Source organism: Phyllostomus hastatus, unplaced genomic scaffold (assembly GCF_019186645.2).
Source record: "Phyllostomus hastatus isolate PE091 unplaced genomic scaffold, TTU_PhHast_1.1 phas_contig_1299, whole genome shotgun sequence".
Lineage (NCBI taxonomy): Eukaryota > Metazoa > Chordata > Mammalia > Chiroptera > Phyllostomidae > Phyllostomus > Phyllostomus hastatus.
In genome coordinates this window covers 1-24672 of record NW_025333570.1, presented here as the reverse complement: position 1 = coordinate 24672, position 24672 = coordinate 1, and the positions used below count along the sequence as shown (strand labels likewise).

Sequence of the window (24672 nt, the reverse complement as noted above, 5' to 3'; positions counted from 1 at the left end):
CACCCACCCCACCTAGAACGTGACACCCGGACCCAGTGGGATGGACTGGGGGGCCCCAGCAGCTGGCGGCTCCTGTGTGGGCCTCTCCACTGGCCACAGGCTGTCAGGAACACCCGAGAATGTGTCTCAGGTCCAATATTGATTATCTGAGGGTGGATCCAACAATTGGAATTTATTTATAAAAGAGATGTATTTATTCTTACATGTGCAAACTTCAGTCATCTTGAAAGTACTCTCTGCTGGATGCAGCACAACCACCAAGACCTTTCCACTGCTCAGACCTGCTTTTCACTCGTTGATTCTGATGCCTTTTAGTGCTGCTGTCGTTTTTTGTGTCACTTCTCCCACATCAGCAAAACACGACACTTTTAGGAACTTTTCCACCCAGGGAAACAAAAAAGTTGCTTGGGGAGAGATCGGGTAAACAGGAAGGGTGGAGCACGGGGCTCATGCGGTTTTTGGTCAAACACGGTGGGCGCTCAAATGGCTCTGACCTCTTCCGGAAATACACAAGGGCCCCGAGAGGAACCGAGAACAAACGCGGTTTCCAGTCCTTGTTCACGGTGGCTGAGCTGGGGCACAGCCAACATGCTCATTAACGGGAGGGGCTGGTCAGCTGGTTGGGGACCATTCACGTAACAGAACACAAGGCAGCCACTGGCCACCCCAGCACGAACACCATGAAAACACATCACAGCTTGTTACGTCAAAGGAGCAAAATCTGTGACTCCCCCAGTCACATCTGGGAAGGGACAGACACCAAGAGCTCAGTAGCCGGCTCCCTTCACTCTTCCTTCTGGTCTTACCCTCTCTTCAGTAACCCAGTACCCCCCCACTGCAGTGCCTTATCCCAGTGTCTCCGATTCCAGGTGAGTCCCCGGGGGCAGGGACGGGCTCCTCCAGCGTCAGCTCTGGCTCCGTTATGAGCAACACCGCGGAGGTGAAAAGGGATCTGCTAACTGATGTGGCAGGGAGCTGCACACTTAAGGTCAACAACCAGTTGGACAAGGAGCTAAAACCACTGCCTGTGGAGCAGATTCTCAGGCGTGCACAGAGGATGGTTGGCAAGAAGATGCCGTATGATATTGCCACTAACAATTGTGAGCACTTTGTCACCAAACTGAGATATGGTGTGCCCAGATCCCTGCAGGTAAGACCCTCTCTGGGGTGGTCCCTTTCCCTCCTGGAGGTCTCGTCAGGTGGGGGGCGACCAGGCGGTGCACCCAGAGGGAATAGTTACCCTGAAAGATGCAAAAGCGGGCTCTGGGGGATCCCCTCTAGCAGGGAGGCAGGACATCTGAGAGCCCTTCTCAGATCTGCTTCTAATCTTCCCAGGGTCTTTGCACAGGCCACTCCTCTCTGGGCCTCGGTTTCCCCCATTTGTAGAAGAAGAGGTGGTTGGAGGACATCTGGGGCACTGGCCAGCTCTGTCTCTTCAGGGTCCTTCACCTGCAAGACCCCATTAAAGGCAGCCCCTGGGGGTCAGGGAACATCTGGGCCCACCCAGCTCCATGGCAGGTCACCTTTTCTAAGGCCCCAGAGAGCACTGGGGCAGGAGGTGCCCAGTCAGTGGGCCCACATGCCAGATCAAGGACACCTTTGTGTCCCACCTGGTCACAGCTTTAACCCTTCCCCCTCCCTCTCTTCCGTGTGTTGTCCCAACACACCCAGCTAGTGAGGGGCAGGAGCAGGATTCAAACCCCAGTTGCCCTGCTCTTCACTGCTGAACCACAGCACCCCCAGGAATGGGGGCCCCAAGACTGGGTGGGTGGGGGCCTGGGAGAGAGTGGGGACAGGAAGGGCAGGTGTGCAGGGGGTAAGGGTTCCATGCTGAGGTAGGGTGTGTGTGGCCAGTCGGAGGTCCAGGCGAGCATGTTGAGCAGCAGATGGACATGTGAGTCTGGAGGTCAAGGCTGAGGGGGCCTGGAGGGCCAAGTTTGCAGGCTGCACTTGTGAACAGTCCACAGTGTGGCCATGGTTTCCCCAGGGTCTCCCTCAGCCTCTCCCACAAGCATCTCCCTGCAGGGGCGGCCCCAGGAGAGCCCAGACCACACAGCCGTTCCCACCTTGACCCCAGAGCTCTGGGCCCAGGACCCCAGGCACAAAGCCTCCTCCCCCACCCACCCAGGCCGGGAACACACGGCCTCCCCAGGGAGTGCACACAGAGGACTCCATCAGCCCCCTCCTGCCGGTGGGCAGGACAAATCCAGACAAGCCCACACTGAGAAGTGGTCACCACTTCTGTTTCCCCAGGGAATGGGGCCAACATCCTGTGTGGGAGAGGACCCTGGGTTCGCCTTGGGAGGGAGGGAGGACCTGCCTGGCTGGGCCTTGGGTTCTGACATGGGCTGCCCACTTTCAGGTTGAAAATGTTGTGATTGGAGCAGAGCTGGTGTCAGCCTTAGGTGCGGCTGCTATTGGAGCAGCCGCCCTTGCTAATTCTATAATGAGGAACTGATCCCCACACCAGTGACAGCCTGAAGAAGCCACAGGATCCTGCCCTCGAAGTCACTGAGCAGTGGAGCGCGCCAACCTCCCTTGTCTCCCCTGACCCCGGCTCCCGGGCAGCCCCCAGTTCTGTCCCTCGCTCTCCCTCTCACTGACTGAAGGATGGAATAATTGTACCAAGGCCTAGAATGAATAAATGTATCTGCCTTTCCCTTCACAGAGGAATTCCACTGTGTGTTGTGTAGACTTCTAAACCATATGGGAGGAGGTTCAGCGCCTGTTGGGGACACCAGCAAGGGCTGGCCATGTGGCCCTGGGTGACGCTCCTGACTCCCAGGCCTCAGGTCCTTCTCTCCCAGATGGGCCAGGGGTCCCTGTCCCAGTGACAGCGTGAGGGTCGGGTGAGACTGTGGGTGGGAGACCCCTGTCCCTGTCTGGTCTGCAGCAGGAGCTCAGAGGACCGTCCCCGAGGGTCTGTACAGACCGACCCTTGTTCCCACTGGACATTACTCCTTTCACTCTCAGGGGGCAGAACACGAACACGAGATTCTCCCCACACCACCATCCCCCCGTGGAGTCCCGCCCTCTGGTACCTGGGGCCCCTCACAAGGCATGACCCTCCCCCAGTGACCTCCCTCAGGCAGCCCCCCTGGTAGAAAGTGCTGCTTTTCTCTTTGAACTCAGGGGCCTCCTCCTCACCACCTGTGATAGCAGAGGGAATGCTCTCATCTCTGGGCGCCCCCCTTGCCGAGGCTCCAGCTGCCCCCGGGGGAATGCTGAAGACCCCCACCCCCCACACTGAGGGCAGGACACCTCTCTGTGGGACACTGGGATGGGGGGTGCCTTGGGGTCACAATTGGCCCAAACTCGTAGAATGCGCAACAGCGAGAGTGGCCCCTGAGGTAGACTAAGGACCTGGCTTATGATGCTGTGTCACTGCAGGCTCAGCGACTGTGACAACAGTGTCCCCTCCGGGGGCTGTGGACAGCGGGGGAGGCTGTGCATGAGTGGGGTCGGGGGGACAGGACATCTCTGTACCTTCCCTTGGTTTTTCTGTGAGCCTAGAACTGCTCTAAAAAGTAAGTCTTTTTAATAAGGTAACAGAAATGATATATTTGACTTTACAAAAATTTGGTTTTCTTTATGGCAAAATATTCTCATTATTCTCTTGTGTATTCCCAAATACTCACTCAGTTTCTTTGATCAGATCTACTCAATCATTTAAAAATATTCCCTTTCTCCTCATAATATGATTCATATGTCCAATCGCTTCGTTCATATAAATATATATTAAATATACCTATTTTATAATCTGTGTCCAATAATGCCAATATGGAAAGGTTTTGTGAGTCCCATTCCACTCTGTTTTTCTCCTACCGTCTCTCTCAGTGGCTTGTTTCTTGTTTTGGTTTCCTTTTGCCTGTTAGCTTTTACATTTTTGATGTGATCATGTATTTCTTGAACTTTTCTGAGAAAGTTCTCCTGTAGAGAAGACTTACATTTGCATCAGCAGCTGTCAAAGGGACCACATTCATTTTATCATAATGATTATTATTTATCTCTAAAGAAGGACTTTTTTTCCATTGCTTTCAGCGAGAGGGGAGGGAGAGAGGGAAGGAGAGAGAGAAAAATCAAAGCGAGGGAAAAGCAGTGACCTGCTGCCTCCTTCCTGCGCCTGGACCGGGACTGTGTGCATCCCAGCTGGGGAGCCTCACACGCCCCAGCCAGGAAGTGATCCCACAACCTGGGGTGTGGCCAGACAGGGAATGAAACCCACCACATTTTGGTTATAGAATGAGATTCCATCCAACTGAGCTTACCAGTTGGGGCAGCACAGTCATTTTAGACGACGTATTTTTTTTTCTTTTTAAAAATGTCTATGGAATTTATGGGGGTGACGCTGGTCAATAAAATTATATCGGTTTCAGGTGTACCGTTCTACAACACATCATCTGTGTGTTGCATTGTCTGTTCACCACCCAACATCATCTCCTACTGTTACAGGGTGCAGCCAAGAGGGGGCCCCAAATAGGGATTTGTAATGGGGTCCAGAACTCAGGGTGTCCAAGAAATATTAGAAAAATATATATATGATGTCCTCACCCTCCACCAGTCTGAGCTGAGGGATGGGACACATGGAGCAGGGCCATGGAGAGCTGTTTTGTACAGCAACAGCTTTGCAGCTAACCTCTGGCGTGGTCATTTACAATATCTGTAACCTTTAGCTGGTTTCACAGATATGTTAAACAGCTGTGGCCATGCTTTGAGCCAGGGAGATGGAAGTGAGTTCTACCCAAGATGTAACTGGGAGGCAACTGCCCCCTGGTTATAGAGCCTGTGTGACAGCTTGCAGATGATTGTCTCCACACCACACGACCATGCCTGCCCCGGGACTTACTATGGCAGCCCAGTAAAGCTGGAGGAATGAGGGAATGTTGGCAGGTGTGACTGGTTGTGGGAGGAGTCAGAAATGGGGCTGCAGAGGAAGATTAGGGTGGGCATTTAAACCCAGGGTCAGCAGCCATACAAGAGGGACCACACAGCTTTGGCAGAGTAGGTTAGGACCATGAACCATTGGGGTGCTCATTTTTCCACGTGGCTTAGGCAGCAGGAGAGACTTTGCCTGGAAGAAAGGGGAGAAAGGACTCTTGCTGGTGGGCCATGAGAAGGTGCCACATGGCTCTGGATTAACTGGAGATTGTGGTGGCGACACAGGGGGTGGTGCCGGAACTGAGGGGCTGCAGTAACCACAGACCTCTGCTTCTTTGCCTGAGATACTGTACCCTGGACTGGGCAAAGGGGAGAAGAAAGAACTGTGTGGATCTCTGGGTATTCTACAGAATTTTGGTAATTTAGTGAAGACATTAAGTCATTACTCTAAGTCTGTATAACTTTTTAAATAAAGAATTCCTTCCCTTTTCACCAATCTCTGGCATTGAGAGATGTCTTTCCTCTGGCAGTGGTCAAAGCGAAGCTAGTAGATAGGGGGAACCCTTGTTGAAAAGGGGGGATCCTTCTGGTAATAGTATATTGTTCACTCCACCCGGATCTCTTCTGTAACACTACCATCACCATTTATCCCCCTTTACCCTCTCTTTACCTTCCCCCCCCTCCCTTCCCCTCTGGTCACCACCCTCTGCACCCAGCCCTGCCCAGCCTTTCCCCTCTGACAGCGGTCAGTCTGTTCTCTCTGTGGGCGTCAGATTCTACTTTGTTTGTGTTGCTCATTACATTCCACATGTGAGTGAAATCGTGGTATTTGTTTCCTCTGACCAGCTCATCTCACTTGGCTTAATGCTCTGCAGGACCATCCATGCTGTCCCAAAAGGGAAGATTTCTTTCTTTTTTTATTCCCAGTTGGTATTCCATTGTGCAAATATACCACAGCTTTTTATCTACTCATCTACTGATGGGCACTGGGGCTGTTTCTAAAACTCAGCTATTCTGAATAACATTGCGATGAACATAGAGGTGCAAAAACATAAATCTTTTAAAAATTAACCACCTCAGGCCTCGCCAGGTGGCTCAGTGGGTTGCAGGGTAGTCCCATCACCAAGAGGTCTTGGGTTTGATTCCTGAGCAAGGCATGTCCCTAGGTTGTGATTTTGATCCCCGGTCCAGGCATGTACAGGAGGCAATTGATTGATGTTTCTGTCTCACATCAATGTTTCTCTTTCTCCCCCTCCCTTTCTCTCACTCTTAAAAACAAAATCAATAAATATATGCTCGGACAAGGATTAAGAAAAAAATTCACCATGCAGAATTACCCTCTGCTACTTCCTAGCCCTGGGTGGGGTCTCAGAAGCGCCGGGTCCCCAAGTTCTCCCCCTTCCTCCCAATCCTCTGCCACCAGTGACCCTACTGAGTGGCCAGTCCATCTGGCTATTGTCTATAGCCACCACCACAGCCACCACCACTCTGACTTGGGAATTCGGGCGTCACCTCCCCTGGCTGTACCTGCCCACACAGGAGGAAGCTGGCGGGCCCTTGACCCCCTCCCTGCAAGAGAGACCAGGCTGGACCCTCGCACAGGGCTCCCCTGGAGGCTCAGGCTCTCAGAGGCTGAGGGACAAGCGAGGAACCCGTCCACGCTGCTACCAAAGGGGGGCCCTGTGCCCACTCCCAGGCTGAGATGTCAGCCTCCATGTGGGGGTTCCAGAAGGGCCCGTGCTTGGCTGGTTGCTGCCAGGCTCCCTCCAGCTCAGGGGCCCAGCTCTGTGAGGCCCAACAAGCAGGAGGCTGAGTCGCAGGAGGAGGCTTCTCACCTGGTGCAGTCTAAGGCTCCCCCCAACAGGAGAGGGAGCTTGGGGGTCAGATCCTGTGAGTGTGGTGACCTCCAGCCTCTAATTCCAGGGAGCAAATCTCCCCTGGGACAAGACCCAGGCTGTCAGCAGCTCTGGAGGGACCAAAGGTCAGTGCCAGCTCCACCCCACCCCCAAGTGCCCCAGTAGCAGGGGTGCTGAATGGTGGAGGTCGTTCACCCATTACCCCCTCCAAGTGAACCTGCCTCTGAGGTCAAGCCTAAGATGCATCGGCAGAGCTGATTGGCCTAGTGAGGTCACCTGACCCATCAGCTATCAGTTACCACCCTGAGCCAGGCTGCAGTGAGCTGAGCCAGTCAGAGTCTCTCTCAGGAACTTGAACAGGGACCAGGCACTGCAGGCCTTGCAGGGACATGCAGCTGAGCTGTTGTAGGAGGACAAGGCCCAGCATGGTGGGGGCCATAATGGTACTGATTGTTTCTGGAACTGAGAGACACAGAGTAACAGGAGGAACGGCGAGCCTCAGTCACAGGGTCTGGGTCACGTGCATGGCCAAGACTCTTCCTCTCAGTTCCAGCTGCTGAGGTCCTGGCCCCTGGCAGGGCAGTGCTTCCTGGTCTTGTCCACCCCAGGTGTGTCTGCCCGGCCCCTCCTGCATCCTCAGGCCATAAAAAGAGCATTCACCCCTCCCCCCGCCCACAGAGATACCTGAGAAAAGCACTGAATGGCCCCAGGGCTCGGAGCAGGCAAGCAGGCTGCCCCACTGCCCTTGGCATCATCGGGTATAGGATGAGCTGTGGAAGGGCCTGGCCACCCTGCCTGGCTTCAACCTCAAAGACAGGGCAGACCTGAGCTTGGGGGACTATGAAGCATCCCTGGGAGCTGGCTTTCTCCTTTCTAAACCAGAGGACATGAGTTCTTCTCATGGACCATGGGCGTTCAGATGTCCCTGCAAGACTCAGGATGGGGCGGACCGGTGCAGGGCAGACATCCAGGTCCTAGTCCCAGCTTCCCCCACTGGCTTATGGTCTAGAAACTGTCACCGGTCCCCTCTGAGCCAGAGCTAGGGGGACCTCAGCACACTAGGGTGACATTTCTTAAAAAGTAGGAAAGGCGGCCAGTGAGCAAGATGAGGCCTGACCTGCAAACCCAGTGCCCCACTCACTACGTGGCCTCAGACAAGTCCCTCTCTTGTCACGGTTCTTTTATCAGTTACAGATTGAAGGCACTGGATCAGGTAATGTCCACACTCCCCCCAGCTCTAAGTTCTCTGATTGGCTTCTAAAGGAGACCTCAGCCTCCTGGTCACCCAGGCTTCCAGGGAAGCTGGAATGAGAAGTCTACTGGATGGGCCCTGGAGCGGTTGGGGAGACAGATGAGTTTCATCCTCTTGCCAGTAGAGGGCGTGCTCTCCTCAACTACTGGGAGCTACTTGCACATGTCAGCAATTTACCTTAGGATGCCTATTTACCCAAAAGAGATGAAAATGTATGTTCACACGTATAAAACAGACCTGTATGAGAATACTTACTATGGCTCTAATAATGGCTGTCAAAAATTAAAAATTGGATTTCTGGCCAAGATGGAGGCGTAGATAAATACGCTTCACTTCCTTGCTGAGCCAAAAGAAGAACAACAACCAATTTAGAAACAAAAACAACCAGAACTGCTAGACAATCGAACTGCAGGGAAGTCTGACAGCCAAGGAGCTGATGAAGAAACATTGGTCCAGAGTGGTGGGAGGGGCGGGGACTGGAGCTGGGGCAGAGAGGATGCCAAGCAAGGCAGCAGCTGCGGGGTGGGCGGTCCCACATTCCCGTGTGGATAAACCGGGAGGAACAAGTGGGGATCGAGACAGGCCGAGCAACCCAGGGTCCCAGCACAGGGAAATAAAGCCTCAAAACCTCTGACTGAAAACACCTGTGAGGATTGAGGCAGCTGGAGAAACTCCCAGCCTCACAGGAGAGTTTGTTGAGAGACCCACAGGGTCCTAGAACACACACAAACCTGGGAATCAGCACCAGAAAGGGTACAGCCACTTGTGGGAGGTGAGGGAGGTGACTGAAATCGGGGAGAGAGCCAAGCAAGGGACATTGTTCCTTCTCTTACCCCTCCCCTGCACACAGCGCCACAAGCAGGGACTTGGTTGCCCCCACCCTGGTAAATACCTAAGGCTCAGCCCCTTCCTACATAACAGGGAAGCCATGATAAAGAAATATGGCCCAAATGAAAGAACAGATCAAAACTCCAGAAAAAACAACTAAGCAATGAAGAGATAGGCATCGTATTTGATGCAGAGTTAAAAACACTGGAAACAGGATGCTCACAGAAATGGTTGAATAGGGTTTCAAAACAGAGGAAAGAGTGAAGGCTACACACAGTGAAATAAAGGGAACCAACAGTGAAGGGAAAGAAACCAGGATTCGAATCAAAGATTTGGAACAAAAGGAAGAAATAATCATTCATTCAGAACAGAATGAAGAAATAAGAATTCAAAAAATGAGGAGAGGCTTAGGAACCTCTGGGACAACTTTAAATGTTCTAGCATCTGAATCATAGGGGGTGCCAGAAAGAGGAGAGGAAGAGCAAGAAATTGAAAATTTATTTGAACAAAGAATAAAGGGAAAACTTCCCTAATCTGACAAAGAAACTAGATATGCAAATCCAGGAACCTCAAGTGTCCCAAAGAATTTGGTTCCAAGGAGGAACACACCAAGACACATCATAATTACATTAGCCAAGATGAAAGATAATGAGAGAATCTTAGAAGCAACAAGAGGAAAGGGAGACAGTTACCTACAAAGGAGTTCCCATTAGACTATCAGCTGATTTCTCAAAAGAAACCTTGCAGGCAAGAAGGGGCTGGAAAGAAGCATTCCAAGTCATGAAAGGCAAGGACCTACCTCCTACACCTATCCAGCAAAGGTATCACTTAGAATGGAAGGGCAGGTAAAGTACTGCCGAGATAAGGTCAAGTTAAAGGAGTTCTTTATCACCAAGCCCTTATTAGGTAAACTGTTAAATGGATTTATCGTTATTAAGAAAAAGAGGATCAAAACTATGAACAGTAAAATGACAATAAACTCACAGCTATCAACAACTGAACTTAAAAAAATAAATAGTCTAAGAAAACAAGTAGGACAGGGAGAGAATCACAGAAATGGAGATCATGGGGAGGGTTATCAGTGAGGGAAGGGAGAATGGGGATGGAAGGTACAGGGAATAAGAAGTGTAACTGGTAGGCACACAGTAGATGGGGTGGGGGGTTAAGAATAGAACAGAAAAGGAAGAAGCTGAAGAACTTACACGTCCGACCCACGGACATGAACTAAGGGGAGGAGTGCTAGAGGGAAAGAGAGTACCAAGAGGAGGGGCATAAAGGGGAGAAATAATGCAACAATTGTAACAGCAAAATCAAAAAATAAACTAAAAAATAAAAATTAAAAATAAAATGCAAAAGGAATTTAAAAACCACCCCAAGGTCCTTCAGCTTCTGAACAGAGAACAGGTGACCTCACTAGGCCAATCAGCTCTGCCGATGCAGCTTAGGCTAGACTGCAGAGGCAGGTTCACTCGGAGGGGGTAATGGGTGAGCCACCTCCACTGTTCAGCCCCCCTTGCTACTGGGGCACTTGGGTGTGGGGTGGAGCTGGCACTGACCTTTGGTCCCTCCAGAGCTGCTGACAGCCTGGGTCTTGTCCCAGGGGAGATTTGCTCCCTGGAATTAGAGGCTGGAGGTCACCACACTCACAGGATCTGACCCCCCAAGCTCCCTCTCCTGTTGGGGGAGCCTTAGACTGCACCAGGTGGGAAGCCTCCTCCTGCGTCTCAGCCTCCTGCTTGTTGGGCCTCACAGAGCTGGGCCCCTGAGCTGGAGGGAGCCTGGCAGCAACCAGGCAAGCATGGCCCCTTCTGGAACCCCCACATGGAGGCTGACATCTCAGCCTGGGAGTCGGCACACGGCCCCCTTTGGTAGCAGCGTGGAGGAGTTCCTCGCTTGTCCCTCAGCCTCTGAGAGCCTGAGCTTCCAGGGGAGCCCTGTGCGAGGGTCCAGCCTGGTCTCTCTTGCAGGGAGGGGGTCAAGGGCCCGCCAGCTTCTTCCTGTGTGGGCAGGTACAGCCAGGGAGGTGACGCCCGAATTCCCAAGTCAGAGTGGTGGTGGCTGTGGTGATGGTCATGGAGAATGGCCAGATGGAGTGGCTGCTCAGTAGGGTCGCTGGTGGCAGAGGATGGGGAGGAAGTGTGAGAAGTTGGGGACCCGGCCCTTCTGAGACCCTACCCAGGCCACACTAGGAAGTAGCGGAGGGTAATACTGCAGTGGTGAATTTTTTTCTTAATCCTTGTACGAGCATATATTTATTGATTTTGTTTTTAAGAGCCAGAGTTTGGGAAGGAGAAAAAAGAGTAACATCAATCAATTACCTCCTGTACATGCCCTGACCGGGGATCAAAATCACAACCTAGGGACATGCCTTGCTCAGTAATCAAACCCAAAACCTCTTGGTGATGGGACGACCCTCCAACAAACTGAGCCACCTGGCGAGGCCTGAGGTGGTTAATTTTTTTAAAAAGATTTATTTTTTTTGTACTTCTATGTTCATCACAAAGTTATTCATAATAGCTGAGTTTTAGAAACAGCCCAAGTGCCCATCAGTAGATGAGTAGATAAAAAAGCTGTGGTATATTTGCACAATGGAATACCAACTGGGAATAAAAACGAACAAAATCTTCCCTTTTGGGACAGCATGGATGGTCCTGCAGAGCATTAAACCCAGTGAGATGAGCTGGTCAGAGGAAACAAATACCACGATTTCACTCACATGTGGAATCTAATGACCAACATAAACAAAGTAGAATCTGACGCCCACAGAGAGAACAGACAGACCCCTGTCAGAGGGGCGGGGCTGGGCAGGGCTGGGTGCAGAGGGTGGTGACCAGAGGGGAAGGTGGGGGATGGGAGGTAGGAGAAGGTAAAGGGGGATAAATGGTGGTGGTAGTGTTACAGAGCAGACCTGGGGGGAGTGAACGATCTACTATTACCAGAAGGATCCCCCCTTTTCTCCAAGGGTTCCCCCCCATCTACTAGGTTCGCTTTGCCCACTGCCAGAGGAAACACATCTCTCAATGCCAGAGATTGGTGAAAAGGGAAGGAATTATTTATTTAAAAGTTATACAGACTTAGAGTAATGACTTAATGTCTTCATTAAAATACCAAAATTCTTTAGAATACCCACAAACGGACAAGGTTCTTTCTTCTCCCCTTTGCCCAGTCCAGGGCACAGTGTCTTGGGCAAAAAAAAGCAAAAGTCTGTGGTTCAGGCAGCCCCTCGGTTCTGGCACCATCCGCTGTGTCGCCATCCCGATCTCCAGTTAATCCAAAGCCATGTGGCACCTTCTCATGAGCCACCAGCAAGAGTCCTTTCACCCCCTTTTCCTTCCAGGCAAAGTGTCTCCTGATGCCTAAGCCACGTGGAAAACGGGAGCACCCTAAAGCCACATGGTCCTAACTCTCGCCCAAGCCTTGTGGTCACAACCTACTCTGCCAAAGCTGTGTGGTCCCTCTTGGTATGGCTGCTGACCCTGGGTTTAAATGCCCACCCTAATCTTCCTCTGCAGCCCCATTTCTGACTCCTCCCACAACCAGTCACACCTGCCAACATTCCCTCATTCCTCCAGCTTTACTGGGACTGCCATAGTAAGTCTGGGCAGGCATGGTCGTGGTGGTGTGGAGACAATCATCTGCAAGCTGTCACACAGGCTCTGTACCCAGGGGCAGTTGCCTCCCAGTTACATCTTGGGTAGAACTCACTTCCATCTCCCTGGCTCAAAGCATGGCCACAGCTGTTTAACATATCTGTGAAACCAGCTAAAGGTTACAGATACTGTAAACGACTGATGCCAGAGGTTCGCTGCAAAGCTGTTGCTGTACCAAACAGCTCTCCATGGCCCTGCTCCATGTGTCCCATCCCTCAGCTCAGACTGGTGGAGGGTGAGGACATCATATATATATTTTTCTAATATTTCTTGGACACCCTGAGTTCTGGGCCCCATTACAAATCCCTATTTGGGGCCCCCTCTTGGCTGCACCCTGTAACAGTAGACGATGTTGGGTGGTGAACACACAGTCCAACACACAGATGATGTGTTGTAGAACGGTACACCTGAAACCGATATAATTTTATTAACCAGTGTCACCCCCATAAATTCCATAGACATTTTTAAAAAGAAAAAGAAAAAGAAAGAATATTTTGTGTAAAATGATTGTGCTGCCACAACTGGTAAACTCGGTTGGTTGGAGTGTCATTCTGTAACCAAAATGCAGCGGGTTTGATTCCCTGTCTGGCCACACACCTAGGTTGCAGGTTCAATTCCTGGCTGGGGTGTGTGAGGTTCCCCAGCTGGGATGCACACAGTCCCAGTCCAGGTGCAGGAAGGAGGCAGCAGGTCACTGCTTTTCACTCACTTTGATTTTTCTCTCTCTCCTTCCCTCTCTCCCTTCCCCTCTCTCTAAAAGCAATGAAAAAAAAAAGTCCTTGTTTGGGCATAAATAGTAATAATTATAATAAAATGAGTGTGTCCCCTTGGGAGCTGCTGATGGGAATGTAAGTCTTCTCTAAAGGAGAACTTTCTCAGAAAAGTTCAAGAAATACATGATCACATCAAAAATGTAAAAGCTAACAGGCAAAAGGAAACCAAAACAAGAAACAAGCCACTGAGAAAGAGACGGTAGGAGAAAAACAGAACTGAATAACTCACAAAGCCTTTTCATATTGGGATTATTAGACACAGACTATAAAATAGGTATATTTAATATATATTTATATGAAAAAAGGGATTGGACATGTGAATCATTTCAATGAGGGGAAAGGGAATATTTTTAAATGATTGAGTAGATCTGATAAAAGAAACTGAGTATTTGGGAATACATAAGAGAATAATGAGAATATTTTGCCATAAAGAAAACCAAATCTTTTAAAGTCAAATATATCATTTCTGTTACCTTATTAAAAAGACTTACTTTTTAGAGCAGTTCTAGGCTCACAGAAAAACCAAGGGAAGGTACAGAGATGTCCCGTCCCCCCGACCCCACTCATGCACAGCCTCCCCCGCTGTCCACAGTCCCCGGAGGGGACACTGTTGTCACAATCGCTGAACCTGCAGTGACACAGCATCATAAGCCAGGTCCTTAGTCTACCTCAGGGGCCGCTCTCGCTGCTGCGCATTCTACGAGTTTGGGCCAATGGTGACATCACGCACCCCCATCCCAGTGTCCCACAGAGGGGTGTCCTGCCCTCAGTGTCGGGGTGGGGGTCTTCAGCGTCCCCCCCGGGGGCAGCTGGAGCCTCGGCAAGGGGGCGCCCAGAGATGAGAGCATTCCCTCTGCTATCACAGGTGGTGAGGAGGAGGCCCCTGAGTTCAAAGAGAAAAGCAGCACTTTCTACCAGGGGGGCTGCCTGAGGGAGGTCACTCGGGGAGGGCCATGCCTTGTGAGGGGCCCCCAGGTACCAGAGGGCGGGACTCCACGGGCGGATGGTGATGGGGGGAGAATCTCATGTTCGCGTTCTGCCCCCTGAGAGTGAAAGGAGTAATGTCCAGTGGGAACAAGGGTCGGTCTGCACAGAACCACGGGGGACGGTCCTCTGAGCTCCTGCTGCAGACCAGACAGGGGTAGGGGTCTCTCACCCACTGTCTCACGCTGTCACTGGGACGTGGACCCCGGCCCATCTGGGAGAGAAGGACCTGAGGCCTGGGAGTCAGGAACGTCACCCAGGGCCACATGGCCAGACATTGCTGGTGTCCCCATAGGCGCTGAAGCTCCTCCCATATGGTTTAGAAGTCTACACAACACACAGTGGAATTCCTCTGTGAAGGGAAAGGCAGATACATTTATTCATTCTAGGTCTTGGTACAATTATTCCATCCTTTGGTCAGCGAGCGGGAGAGGGAGGGACACAACTGCGGGCTGCACGGGAGCCGGGGTCAGGGAGACAGCGGAGGTGGGGGTGTTGGCTGGTCAGCGGCTTCGAGGGCAGGATCCTGTGGCTTCTTCAGGCTGTCACTGGTGTGGGGATCAGTTCCTCATTATAGAATTAGCAAGGGTGGCTGCTCCAATAGCAGCCGCACCTAAGGCTGACACCAGCCCTGCTCCCATTGCGGCGTTTTCAACCTGAAAGTGGGCAGCCCGTGTCAGAATCCACAGCCCAACCAGGCAGGTCCTCCCTCCCTCCCAAGGCGAGCCCAGGGTCCTCTCCTCAGAGGATGCTGGCCCCATTCCCTGGGAAACAGAAGTGGTGACCACTTCTCAGTGGTGGGCTTGTCTGGATTTGTCCCGCCAACCGGCAGGAGGGGCTGATGGAGTCCTCTGTGTGCACTCCCTGGGGGAGGCCGTGTGTTCCCGGCCTGGGTGGGTGGGGAGGAGGCTTTGTGCCTGGGGGTCCTGGGCCCAGAGCTCTGGGGTCAAGGTGGGAATGGCTGTGTGGTCTGGGCTCTCCCTGGGGCCGCCCCTGCAGGGGGACGCTTGTGGCAGAGGCTGAGGGGAGACCCTGGGAAACCATGGCCACACTGTGGACTGTTCACAAGTGCAGCCTGGAAACTTCGCCTTCCAGTACCCCTCAGCCTTGACCTCCAGACTCACATGTCCATCTGCTGCTCAACATGCCCACCTGGACGTCTGGCTGGCCACACACACCCCACCTTTGCATCGAACCCTTACCCCCTGCACACCTGCACCTCTTGCCCCCACTCCCTCTCACCCAGGCCCCCACCCACCCAGTCTCGGGGGCCTCCAGCCCTGGGGGCGCTGTGGTTCAACAGTGAAGAGCAGGGAAACTGGGCTTTGAATCCTGCTCCTGCCCTCACTAGGTGGGTGTGTTGGGACTACACACTGGGAAGAGAGGGAGGGGAAGGGGGAGGGGTTAAAACTGTGCCCAGGTGGGACACAAAGGTGTCCTTGAGCTGGCACGTGGGCCCACTGACCGAGCACCTCCTGCCCCAGTGCTCTTTGGGGCCCTAGGAGAGCTGGCCTGCCATGGTGCTGGGTGGGCTCAGATGTTCCCAGACTACACACAGGGGCCCCAGGGACTGCCTTTAGGGGGTCTTACAGGTGAAGGGTCCTAAGGGGAGAGAGCTGGTGAGATCCCCAGAGTTCCTCCTACCGCCTGTCCTTCTGGGCATGGAGAATCTGAGGCTCAGAAAGGGAGTGACCTGTGTAATGGCCCTATACGGCTTGGAAGCAGACCTGAGAATTGCTCTAAGATACGCTGCCTCCTAGCCTGCATGGTCTCCAGAGCCTGCCTTTGCATATTCCGGGTAACTATTCCCTCTGGGCGCACAGCCCGGTCACCCCCACCCAAAGCACACCTGCAGGAGAGAAAAGGGACCACCCCAGAGAGGGTCTTACCTGCCGGCTTGTAGGCTCGCCGTATCTCAGTTCGGTGACAAAGTGCTCACAGTTCTTCCTCAGAACATTGTACTCTGCCTTCTCACCAAGCCTCTTATGGGCGGCACGGACAATCTCCCTCATGGGCCGTGGTGGGTGATCCTCGTCCAACTTGTTGTTGACCCGATAGTGACAGTTCCTGGCCACATCGGTCAGGAGCTCCTTTTTCACCTCCCCCCTGACAGTCATACCGGAGGCGATCATGATGGAGTCAGCTGAGGGGGAACCCATCTGGAATCCGAGACACCTCGGATCAGCATGGAGGCAGGGGCGGGGGCAGCGTAAGAGGGAGAAGAGTGAGAAGAGAAGGCAGGGCGCAGGGAACCCCCTCGTGAGCTTTTGGTGTCTGTCCCTTCGCAGATGTGACTGGAGGATTCATGGGTTTTGCTCTTTTGGATTTAAAACTTGTGACTATGTTCATGTCATAAAGTTGGCTGCCTTGTGTTCCATTACATGAATGGTCACCATCTAGCTGACCAGCCCCCCTCCTGCCACTGGGCACACAGGCTGTTCCACGGCTGAGCCACCATGAACAGTGGTCATGTGTCACACGTGTCCTGTGTCCATCCTGGTGACGTGTAGTTTCAGGGAGGGATGGACCTGGAGTCAGCACCCACAGTATGTCAGACTCTCTGCAGTGCGACTGTTCCCACAGCACCAACCTCATTGTCCTCTTCAGTTTCAGAGTAAAGATAATCACGGTCCCTTCATGACAGATATTGGACCTGGGACACATTCTCGGGCGTTCCTGACAGAGCTGTGGCCAGTGGAGAGGCCCACACCGGAGCCGCCAGCTCCTGGGGCCCCAAGTCCATCCCATTGGGTCCCGGGGTCATGTTCTGGGAGGGTGGGTGGGCAACAGTGTGCACAGCAACTGAGCACGCTCAGTTTATGGTTCCCGTCTGAAGGCTGAGGTTCCCACTGAGCGCCCCTCCCTTAAGGACCCCCTGCCCCCACACGTGCAGACAGCCCACACCCTGGGGGCTACAGCCCTGCTCTCTGCTCCAAGCCTCCCGAAGTGTGGCCCTGATTAGGGGGGTTGCATTCACTGGTTTCCATCCGTTCAGACATTGTTACGACTGTCAGGGTAGCTGAGAGCTTACAGAAAATGGACAAGATGCAAAGATTATTCTGACAACAGACTCCTTCTGGGGACAGTGCAAACCCTCGTGTCCAAGGTTAGGGTGACGGGCTCTGCGGGACATGCAGCCCTGGCCCTCAGTTACCAGTCCCACCCCAGCATCCCTCCGTCCTGGGCCCGGCACGCACACCTGCATCCTGTACTCCCCTCGGACCTGCCGGGCCGTCCTGCCTCCCCTGCTCTCCAGGAGTTGAAGAGAGCGCTGGGGGCACTCAGGTGCGGCTGTGAGAGGATGCTCTTAGTGACATGTCACCATGAGAGCTGCCTCTCTTGAGGGCAACTAAGTGCACACTGATGACACCTTTTCTGTGATATCACATGAGTGCCCAGGACAGAGCACTGAAGAACCTTGTCCTTTATGCGACCACAGACACTCAGAGCCTTTGCTGGTTTAAGTGACATCAGCCCCCACCTGCCCAGGTAACCGGGCACCGAGCGGCAGAGCCCCCAGTGCCGAACCACCTGGCTGCACTGGGGCATCCACGAACCTCTTTCCCTGCCTTGTCAGGCCCTGTGGGACCCACTGGGGTGACTAGAGGGACATGGATGGAGGGTGACCCCACCCACTGCTCAGGGAGAAACCAACTCGGGTTTCCCATGGTGGCATTGGGCTTTGAGTTATTCTCATTATGTTAATGAAACTTCTGAAAATCAGACTTTCACAGTCCTTACTTAGAGGAGCCAGATGGATCACGTAGCCACCTCCCACGTAGAGCGCCCAGTGCTGGTAGCCAACACGGAAAATCTCAATCAGGTCTCCAGGATTGTATTCGCTACTGAACTGTAAGAGAAAATGCCAGAAGGGTGTACACAGATTTCTAGGCCCCAGCAAAGGCCCTGCCTGGTGAGTTGCTGCTTGGCCTGGAGACCCCTGGCTGGTGCTCATCACCTGGTGAGGGTGTGCGGAGCACGGGTTTGCGCTGGTTCACAGACTGAGGCTCAGAGAGGGGGCAGGGAGTGCAGGGAGCACCTGGAGGGAAAGCAGCTGCACTGGGTCTTCTCTGCCCCGGGTCTCCCAGTCCCTGGGTCCCTGCCCCCTCCCCTCCCACAGCTCCTTCCTGGGCCCCAGTGCACTGCCCAGGGAGTGGCCGTTTCGACACTGGAGAATATTTCAGATTTACTTTCCTTTTCTGCCTGACCTCAGCAAATAGCAGCCCCGCCACAGCCCTCACCCCAGGACGCCCGATCTGAGGCCAGGGGTCCGCTTCCCTTTGCCCTCCTTCCTGCCAACACCCAACACCGGTGTTGACCCTGGAAGTTTCTCCTGATTCACGTCCTTGCTCATCTCTTCACAGATGACTTGGTTCAGGGCCTCCCGGTTCCCCATTATGTGACCCTCATGGTGTCCTGAGCAGCCCCCTGCCTCCTGTGCCTCTCCCTCCCCTCCAGTCTCCCCAAGACCCACTGTGGCTTCCCACAGGGCCCACCTGGAAATGACCTTTGTCTGGCCTCAGAACTCAGGCTGGCCCGTGGGCAGCTCTCAGGCCCCTCAGGCCGACCCCTCCTGGCCCCCCGGCCCTCCCAGCACACCCCCCGGGCCACTGCGGCCTTGCCTTCCCTCCAGGCAGCTCACGCCCACCTCTGCCCCTCTGCACACACATGTGCTTCTCTGTCCTCCTCTCCCCCCGCCCCACCCCCACGCCTTCTCTCCCCCCATCAGACAGACACCCCTCCTCTGAGAAGCTGCCCTGAGGGCCCCAGCCTGGCTCAGCTGACACTCTCTGGGTCCCCAGGCCCCGGGGACCTGCACCTCTCCCCACAAGGACCACGTGGCACTGCAGGTCCCTGTGCCTGTCTGCACCCCTCTGGGCTTTGAGCTCCAGTCAGGGAGGTCCCTGTGTGCTGGGCCCTCCCTCCCTGCATCTCCAGGATCCCCCCCCAACACCCCCTCTATAGGGGCTTGGTCTGCAGTAGGAGGGAAGGAAGTGTGTGAGGAGGAAGAAAGTGGGGCTGTCAGCAGGGCCATTATTCCCCAGCTCCTCCTCTCTGTGCCCAGGGCAGGGCGGGCCCAGCGCCGGCTCCATCTGGGAGGGCAGGAGCGGATTTCTCACTTGGAAATTAAATGTCTAACCAAGGCCAGGCCTGGGCACTGTCCACATAGTCCAGGGCAGATGAAAGGCTCTCTCTGCCAAGCCAGACCACTTTCCGAATTGTACTACTCAAAATAATCTTCCTTTAGAGAAGCAGAAGTCTGCAGCTCAGCATTCCCTGGTCCCAGTTCAACTCCAAGCAACTGTCAGGAGTCTGTGTGCACCTGCCTGAGTCCCTCGCAGGGCCTGCGTCTCTCCTCTGGACCTGCCTTTACTGAAGCTGTCAGTTCACTAGTGTGTCTGCATGCCTGTCCCGGCAGGGCCCCACCATCCCGCCAGCTCTGCCAGGGTCTTCTGTGGGGGAGGGGCGCTGAGCACGTTTCCACCTGACCTTCAGGCCCAGAGACTTCCAGACCTGCAGACAGACCTCCAGGCAGACCTCATGTTCCTCGGTCCACGCCAATTTTAAAAGCTCTGCTCATTGGTTCCCAGGCGACTGCACGTCGGGCTCTTCCTTTGGTGCATTAGTGTCTGCCAGTTTGTCAGCCTCTCAGTGTCCTCGACCCTCTTTTGGCTGCCATCTTTAGTCAGGGCAAGAGTTTCCCTGCCACGCTCAAGCACACACGTATCTGTTTGTTCAGGGTGGAGCTTCGGGACCCGGCAGCTGAGGCAGGCGCTGTATGAGCTCTTGCCCTGCAGGCCGCTGTGTCATGAGTCAACCTACCAGGTGTCAAGAGTCACTGGCTTGTTCATCATCAGGTGCACAGTCTGCCCCACAGCAGCCTTCCTCTGCAGCTGCTCCCTCCAGAGAGCACGGGCTGTTAATCTGCCTTTGTTGTGCAATGTGCCTTGAGTGCTGTGCTTTCTACTCTGGGCATGCTTCCCAGCCCTCCTGCCTTTCTGCAGAATTTGGGGGGATAGGGGAGGTTCCCCTGTTTTCAGGGACCTCTGTTTCGACCTACCTGGGTTCAGAAAGATGTCCAGCATCAGGTGGCGGCTGGCCCAAAGGGCTCTGGCCACCGGGGCAGAGGGGCATTAGCTAACTGACCCCACTGTCCTTCTCCAGAATGGAGGGCATATGCTGAGGAGGCCCAGGCCCGGAGGGAGCAAGACCGCGAGGGCTGTGAGGCCGCTGGTGGGCAGAGATGCTGCAGTGCGTCCTGAGTCAGCTGTAGTCCAGTCTCAGCTCCAGTCCCCTGTCTCCTGACAAGGAAGCTCTTTGTGTGCCCCACAGCAGTATGCTAAGGGCCCTCCCCACTCCCCCCACCCTCCCTGCCTGTCCAGTTGGCCTGGGATGCTACCGCCCACAGGGGGCGTCAGATGAGGGACTCTGATTTGGGGCTTCGGGTCGGGGAGCGCACTGGTGCCTTAAAAAGGCCTGTCCGCACCCAGACAGTCGTGGGCTTGGGCTTCCATTTGGTCTAGAACCTGTGCTCCCGGACTGCGGTCCAGGGTGTTAGGTCAGAGTCGGAGTCGCTCAAGAAACCAGACGGGACGCAGTGAGCAGGGTTTATTAGCGGGGAATGAGAGAGAAAGTGGGGCCAACCTAGGGAGGTTGGGACTTGCTTGGCTGTTCTTGGGGCAGGAATTTTAAGCACAAACTCCCACAAAGGGTAAGTGGTTGGGTGCTGTTCCTGCTGATCACTGTTCTTGATCCGTCCTGTCTGGCTCAAGGTGAAGCTGCATCCTGTGATGCCGGATGGGCAGACCCCAGACCCCCAGTCTCAGCCAGGCCTCTGGTTGTCCTGGGGCGGGGGTCGGCAGGCAGGCATTTTTCTCACCATACGGTTTTCCTCCTGGTGATTTTCCATTCCTCCTAGGCCTGCCTAGGTGTGTCTCGGAGGCGGAGAGGGGTTGGTCTCTGCCACACCTCTGGCCCCGGGGGCTCACAGTTTCCAGCTGGGGTGGGGAGCGTGCCTCTGAGGACAGGTTCGTTGAGTTCCATCGGCTTTGACGTTGGTGGGAATGCTGGTATGTTCTGGTAAGTCCCTGTTTTCGGGGCTCCTTGGGGTTCCTCCCTCCTCAGGACGCTTCCGCTTTGGCGTCTGCCCCTCCATCCTGCCTGGCCTGACCCCAGCCTCACCCGATGCTGATGGTCCCTCCCTTCTCCTCTTCCTCCTGGCGTGTCCCCTGGCCCTGCTTGAAGAAGGAGCAGAGTTTATGTGAACTTTGATTTTATTTCATTTAGAAAAATTATCTATTATCATTATTAGTTTGCAATACATGCTAAATCTAAATATCACAAATATGAATTTCCTCTTACTCAAACATGAATCAATGAATGAATCATAACCCCTCAGGTACCCGGCAAATGTCTTACGTCAGCTGATCCATGCTTTAAATACAGGTGTCTGATCCTGGGCAGGGCACAAAGAAGACGAAATTCTCCGTGGACGGATGGCTTCAGTAAGTCCCCAGAAAGCTCTTACTTTAAATGCTGTGACTCCGTTCGTGGTGACTGCGTGGGGTTCCTTGTCAGTCTGCAGTGCAGGCACAGGGGCCTGGGGTGGGAGGTGGGGGCACGGGTAGGGGGCTAGGAGGGCTCCCCAGGGCCTTCCTGAGGGGGTGAGAATGGTGGGCTCAGGCAGGGCAGCCCCTGCCCCCTGCCCAGGCCCACCTCCTCAGTCACACTGTCCCGGGTGGGTGGGTCAGCTAGGACGGAGGGACCAGGGAGATGGAGCAGAGCGGCGTGGGGCCGAGCGGGGGCTGCCAGGAAGGCGCCCTTGTCCACCCCCATCTCCGAAGACCTTCTCTCTTTTCCCCTTGCCTTTTCCGTCCGCCCCTCCCTTCCCCTTCCACTTTTGGCTCCTTCCCTCTGGCTCCCCAATGGTCCCACTTCCTGAGTGCTCACTACAACCCCACACCATGGGAAGGGCTTTGGTTTAATCTTCCCAACAGACCCTCCAGGCAGACCCTGTGTTTCTCGCTGGGCTCCAATTTTAAAAATTTGTTTCAGAATTTCCTGTGGGTCTGAGCATCTGGCTCTTCCTAGGGTGCATTCGTGTCTGCCCGTTTGGTCAGCTTCCCGGTGTCTTGGAACGGCTTCCGGTTGCCATCTTTAGTCAGGGCAAGAGTGTCCCAGCCCTGGGCTTCCCTCCACTTTACAGACAAGGGCACTGAACTCTGGTAAAGTGACTCCCTTTCTCAGAGATAGAGGGGTATTTGAACTTAGGTGAGTCTTACGCCGGAGCCTTTACTTAAAACATAATAATTCCTTTAATTCCATAAGAAACATGTGCATACATTTTCTTTATTAAACATACACACATACACACACCCCAAACCCAGAGGGAAACTGTTAACATGAAGGCTAAAGTCCCCTTGCACCACCACTGTGTCCCAGATGGCCCCTCCCTGTTCCCTAGGGCTTTGGCCCCGCCCCCTCCCTAGGGCTTGGTGTTTCTCCTTCCAGATATTCCCTACTCATTTGCATATGCAGCATATAGCCTCCTTTTAAGTGTTGTTGTGTGGCTTTGGGTTTTACAGTTAGTTCATTTAGGAAATGCTTGAATCTTTTCTTTTATATATGAGTTTTCGAATTACTATGGTGATTCTTTTTACATCCTCCAAAGGTGACTAATGAATTTTTTAAAAATATCATTATGAACACACTGATATCACTTTCCTACGTTTGATGTGTTTCTTTTGGATGTGTTTCAAACTGTCACATCCCTGGACAGGTTGATGCTTGGCTCCTGTGGTCAGAAGCTTTCCTCTCAGCCCCGTCTCCCCAGCAGACTTCCAGCTGGCGCCATCCTCACCTCACCCAGCAGCAGCCCAATGCCCTGGTCGGGGTGGTCCGACCCATTTGACCAGGCTCAGCTTAAGCAGGGGGCTGGCTGATCTCTCAGCGACCCTAAAATAAATCTTTTGTGATACGGGCGTATCTCAAATTGGGAGTGTGGCCAGGGCAATGTGCTTCCTGCTCACACAGACTGTGGAAAGGTGCTACTAACTCCAGTCTCGCCCTGTGATCCCCGCCTGGGACTCGGCCCGAGCTCAGCCCCCGACTGCCTGGGATGCTCGGTACTGTGAAGGGCTACTGTGAAGGGCGTATCATTGGGAACACATAGACCTAGGTGTCAGTCTCGCTCTTCTCCTCAGTGGGTGAGGGTCTCTCTGGCAAGTTACCCAACGTTCCTGAGACTCACTGTTCTCGTCTGTCAACCGGGTTATGTGAGCCCTGAGTCACAGGAGTGTTGGATGTGGGCCATGTTGAGCGCTGTGCCTGGGCTTTGGCAGTCGGAGCTCCGTAACTCACAGAATCACTCAGGCCTGGCACAAGGAGGGCGGTCTTAATGAGGCATTTTTGTTTGTTTGTTTGTTTGTTTGTTTGATTGTTTGCTTAGTTAATTTGTTTATTTATTATTTATTTATTTGAGTCCCGAAGGTGGTTAGGGAGAGGAGGGGAGAGAGAGAGAGGAAGAGGAGCATCCGTTGGTTGCCTCTCACACACGCCCTGACCGGGGACCAAACCTGCAAACCCTTGGTCCACGGGACGACACTCCAACCAACACAGCCACACCGGCCAGGGCCCTTTAGGAGGCATTTAGACACCCTGAGAATCATGCACTCACTCGCTGACACAAACATGCTCTGGCATGAGATGTGCACACCTCTCAGCCACACCCCCGTGCTGCACACCTGCCCACACGGCCCCTCTGCACCCCCTCCCCCCATCTCTTCCTTGTGCCCTGAAGAGCTCATTTCCAGCCCCGCAGCCCCAGTGAGGAGGGGACGCTCCACCTGTGCGAGGAGAGCGCCCTCCTCCGGTTCCTGCAGGGAGATGGTCAGAGGGAGTCTGCAGGGTGGGCTGGTGCTCCGAACAGGTCAAGTTCTAGGGCGCCCTGCTAGGGGCTGACCTCAGCCTGTCTGGATTTTCTGTCGCAGGCCAAACCAAGACTTGGAGACCTGATTGAGATTTCCCGTGATGGTTTCCAGCACTGGGCCATCTATGTGGGAGATGGCTACGTGGTCCATGTGGTTCCTCTGGGTAAGGACTGTGAAAGCACAATTTTCAAAAGTTTTGTTAACACAATGAGAATAATTCTAAGCCGAATGCCACCATGGGAAACCCTAGTTGGTTTCTCTCTGAGCAGTGGGTGGGCTCACCCTCCATCCATGTCCCTCTGAGTCACCCCAGTGGGTCGGTCCCACAGGGCCTGACATGGCAGGGAAAGAGGTTTGTGGGTGCCCCAGTGGAGAAGAGAACACGGCTGCAGCCCCGGGACCTGGGCTGTGTCTGCATGTGGAGGGGAGGGGGGTTCTTAAGGGAGGGGGCTCAGTTCAACCCTTGGCCTTCAGACTGGAACCAGAAACTGAGCATGCTCACTTCCTTTGCCTCCTGGCTCA

The 24672-nt window shown here is 53.9% G+C and overlaps 2 protein-coding genes and 1 long non-coding RNA gene across 3 annotated transcripts; 2 read left to right on the top strand and 1 right to left on the bottom strand.

Moving 5' to 3' along the window:
* Positions 1 to 682: 682 nt before the first annotated feature.
* LOC123825199 (phospholipase A and acyltransferase 4-like) lies at positions 683 to 2665 on the top strand. The gene is made up of 2 exons (XM_045848542.1): positions 683 to 1150; positions 2363 to 2665. Exons 1-2 carry the CDS (start codon positions 923 to 925, stop codon positions 2456 to 2458), a joined length of 324 nt encoding a protein of 107 aa, XP_045704498.1. The 5' UTR covers positions 683 to 922; the 3' UTR covers positions 2459 to 2665.
* A 12116-nt stretch (positions 2666 to 14781) lies between these two features.
* Positions 14782 to 18617, bottom strand: LOC123825190 (phospholipase A and acyltransferase 4-like). The gene is made up of 4 exons (XM_045848532.1): positions 18564 to 18617; positions 17963 to 18071; positions 16111 to 16364; positions 14782 to 14877 (listed from the first exon to the last, which is right to left on the bottom strand). The coding sequence occupies exons 1-4, from the start codon at positions 18615 to 18617 to the stop codon at positions 14782 to 14784; spliced, it is 513 nt and encodes a 170-aa protein (XP_045704488.1).
* Positions 18618 to 21237: 2620 nt separating this feature from the next.
* On the top strand, positions 21238 to 24312 carry LOC123825184. The gene is made up of 3 exons (XR_006786855.1): positions 21238 to 21301; positions 21668 to 21726; positions 24211 to 24312. It is a non-coding gene; the product is annotated as an uncharacterized LOC123825184 (long non-coding RNA).
* Positions 24313 to 24672: the final 360 nt, after the last annotated feature.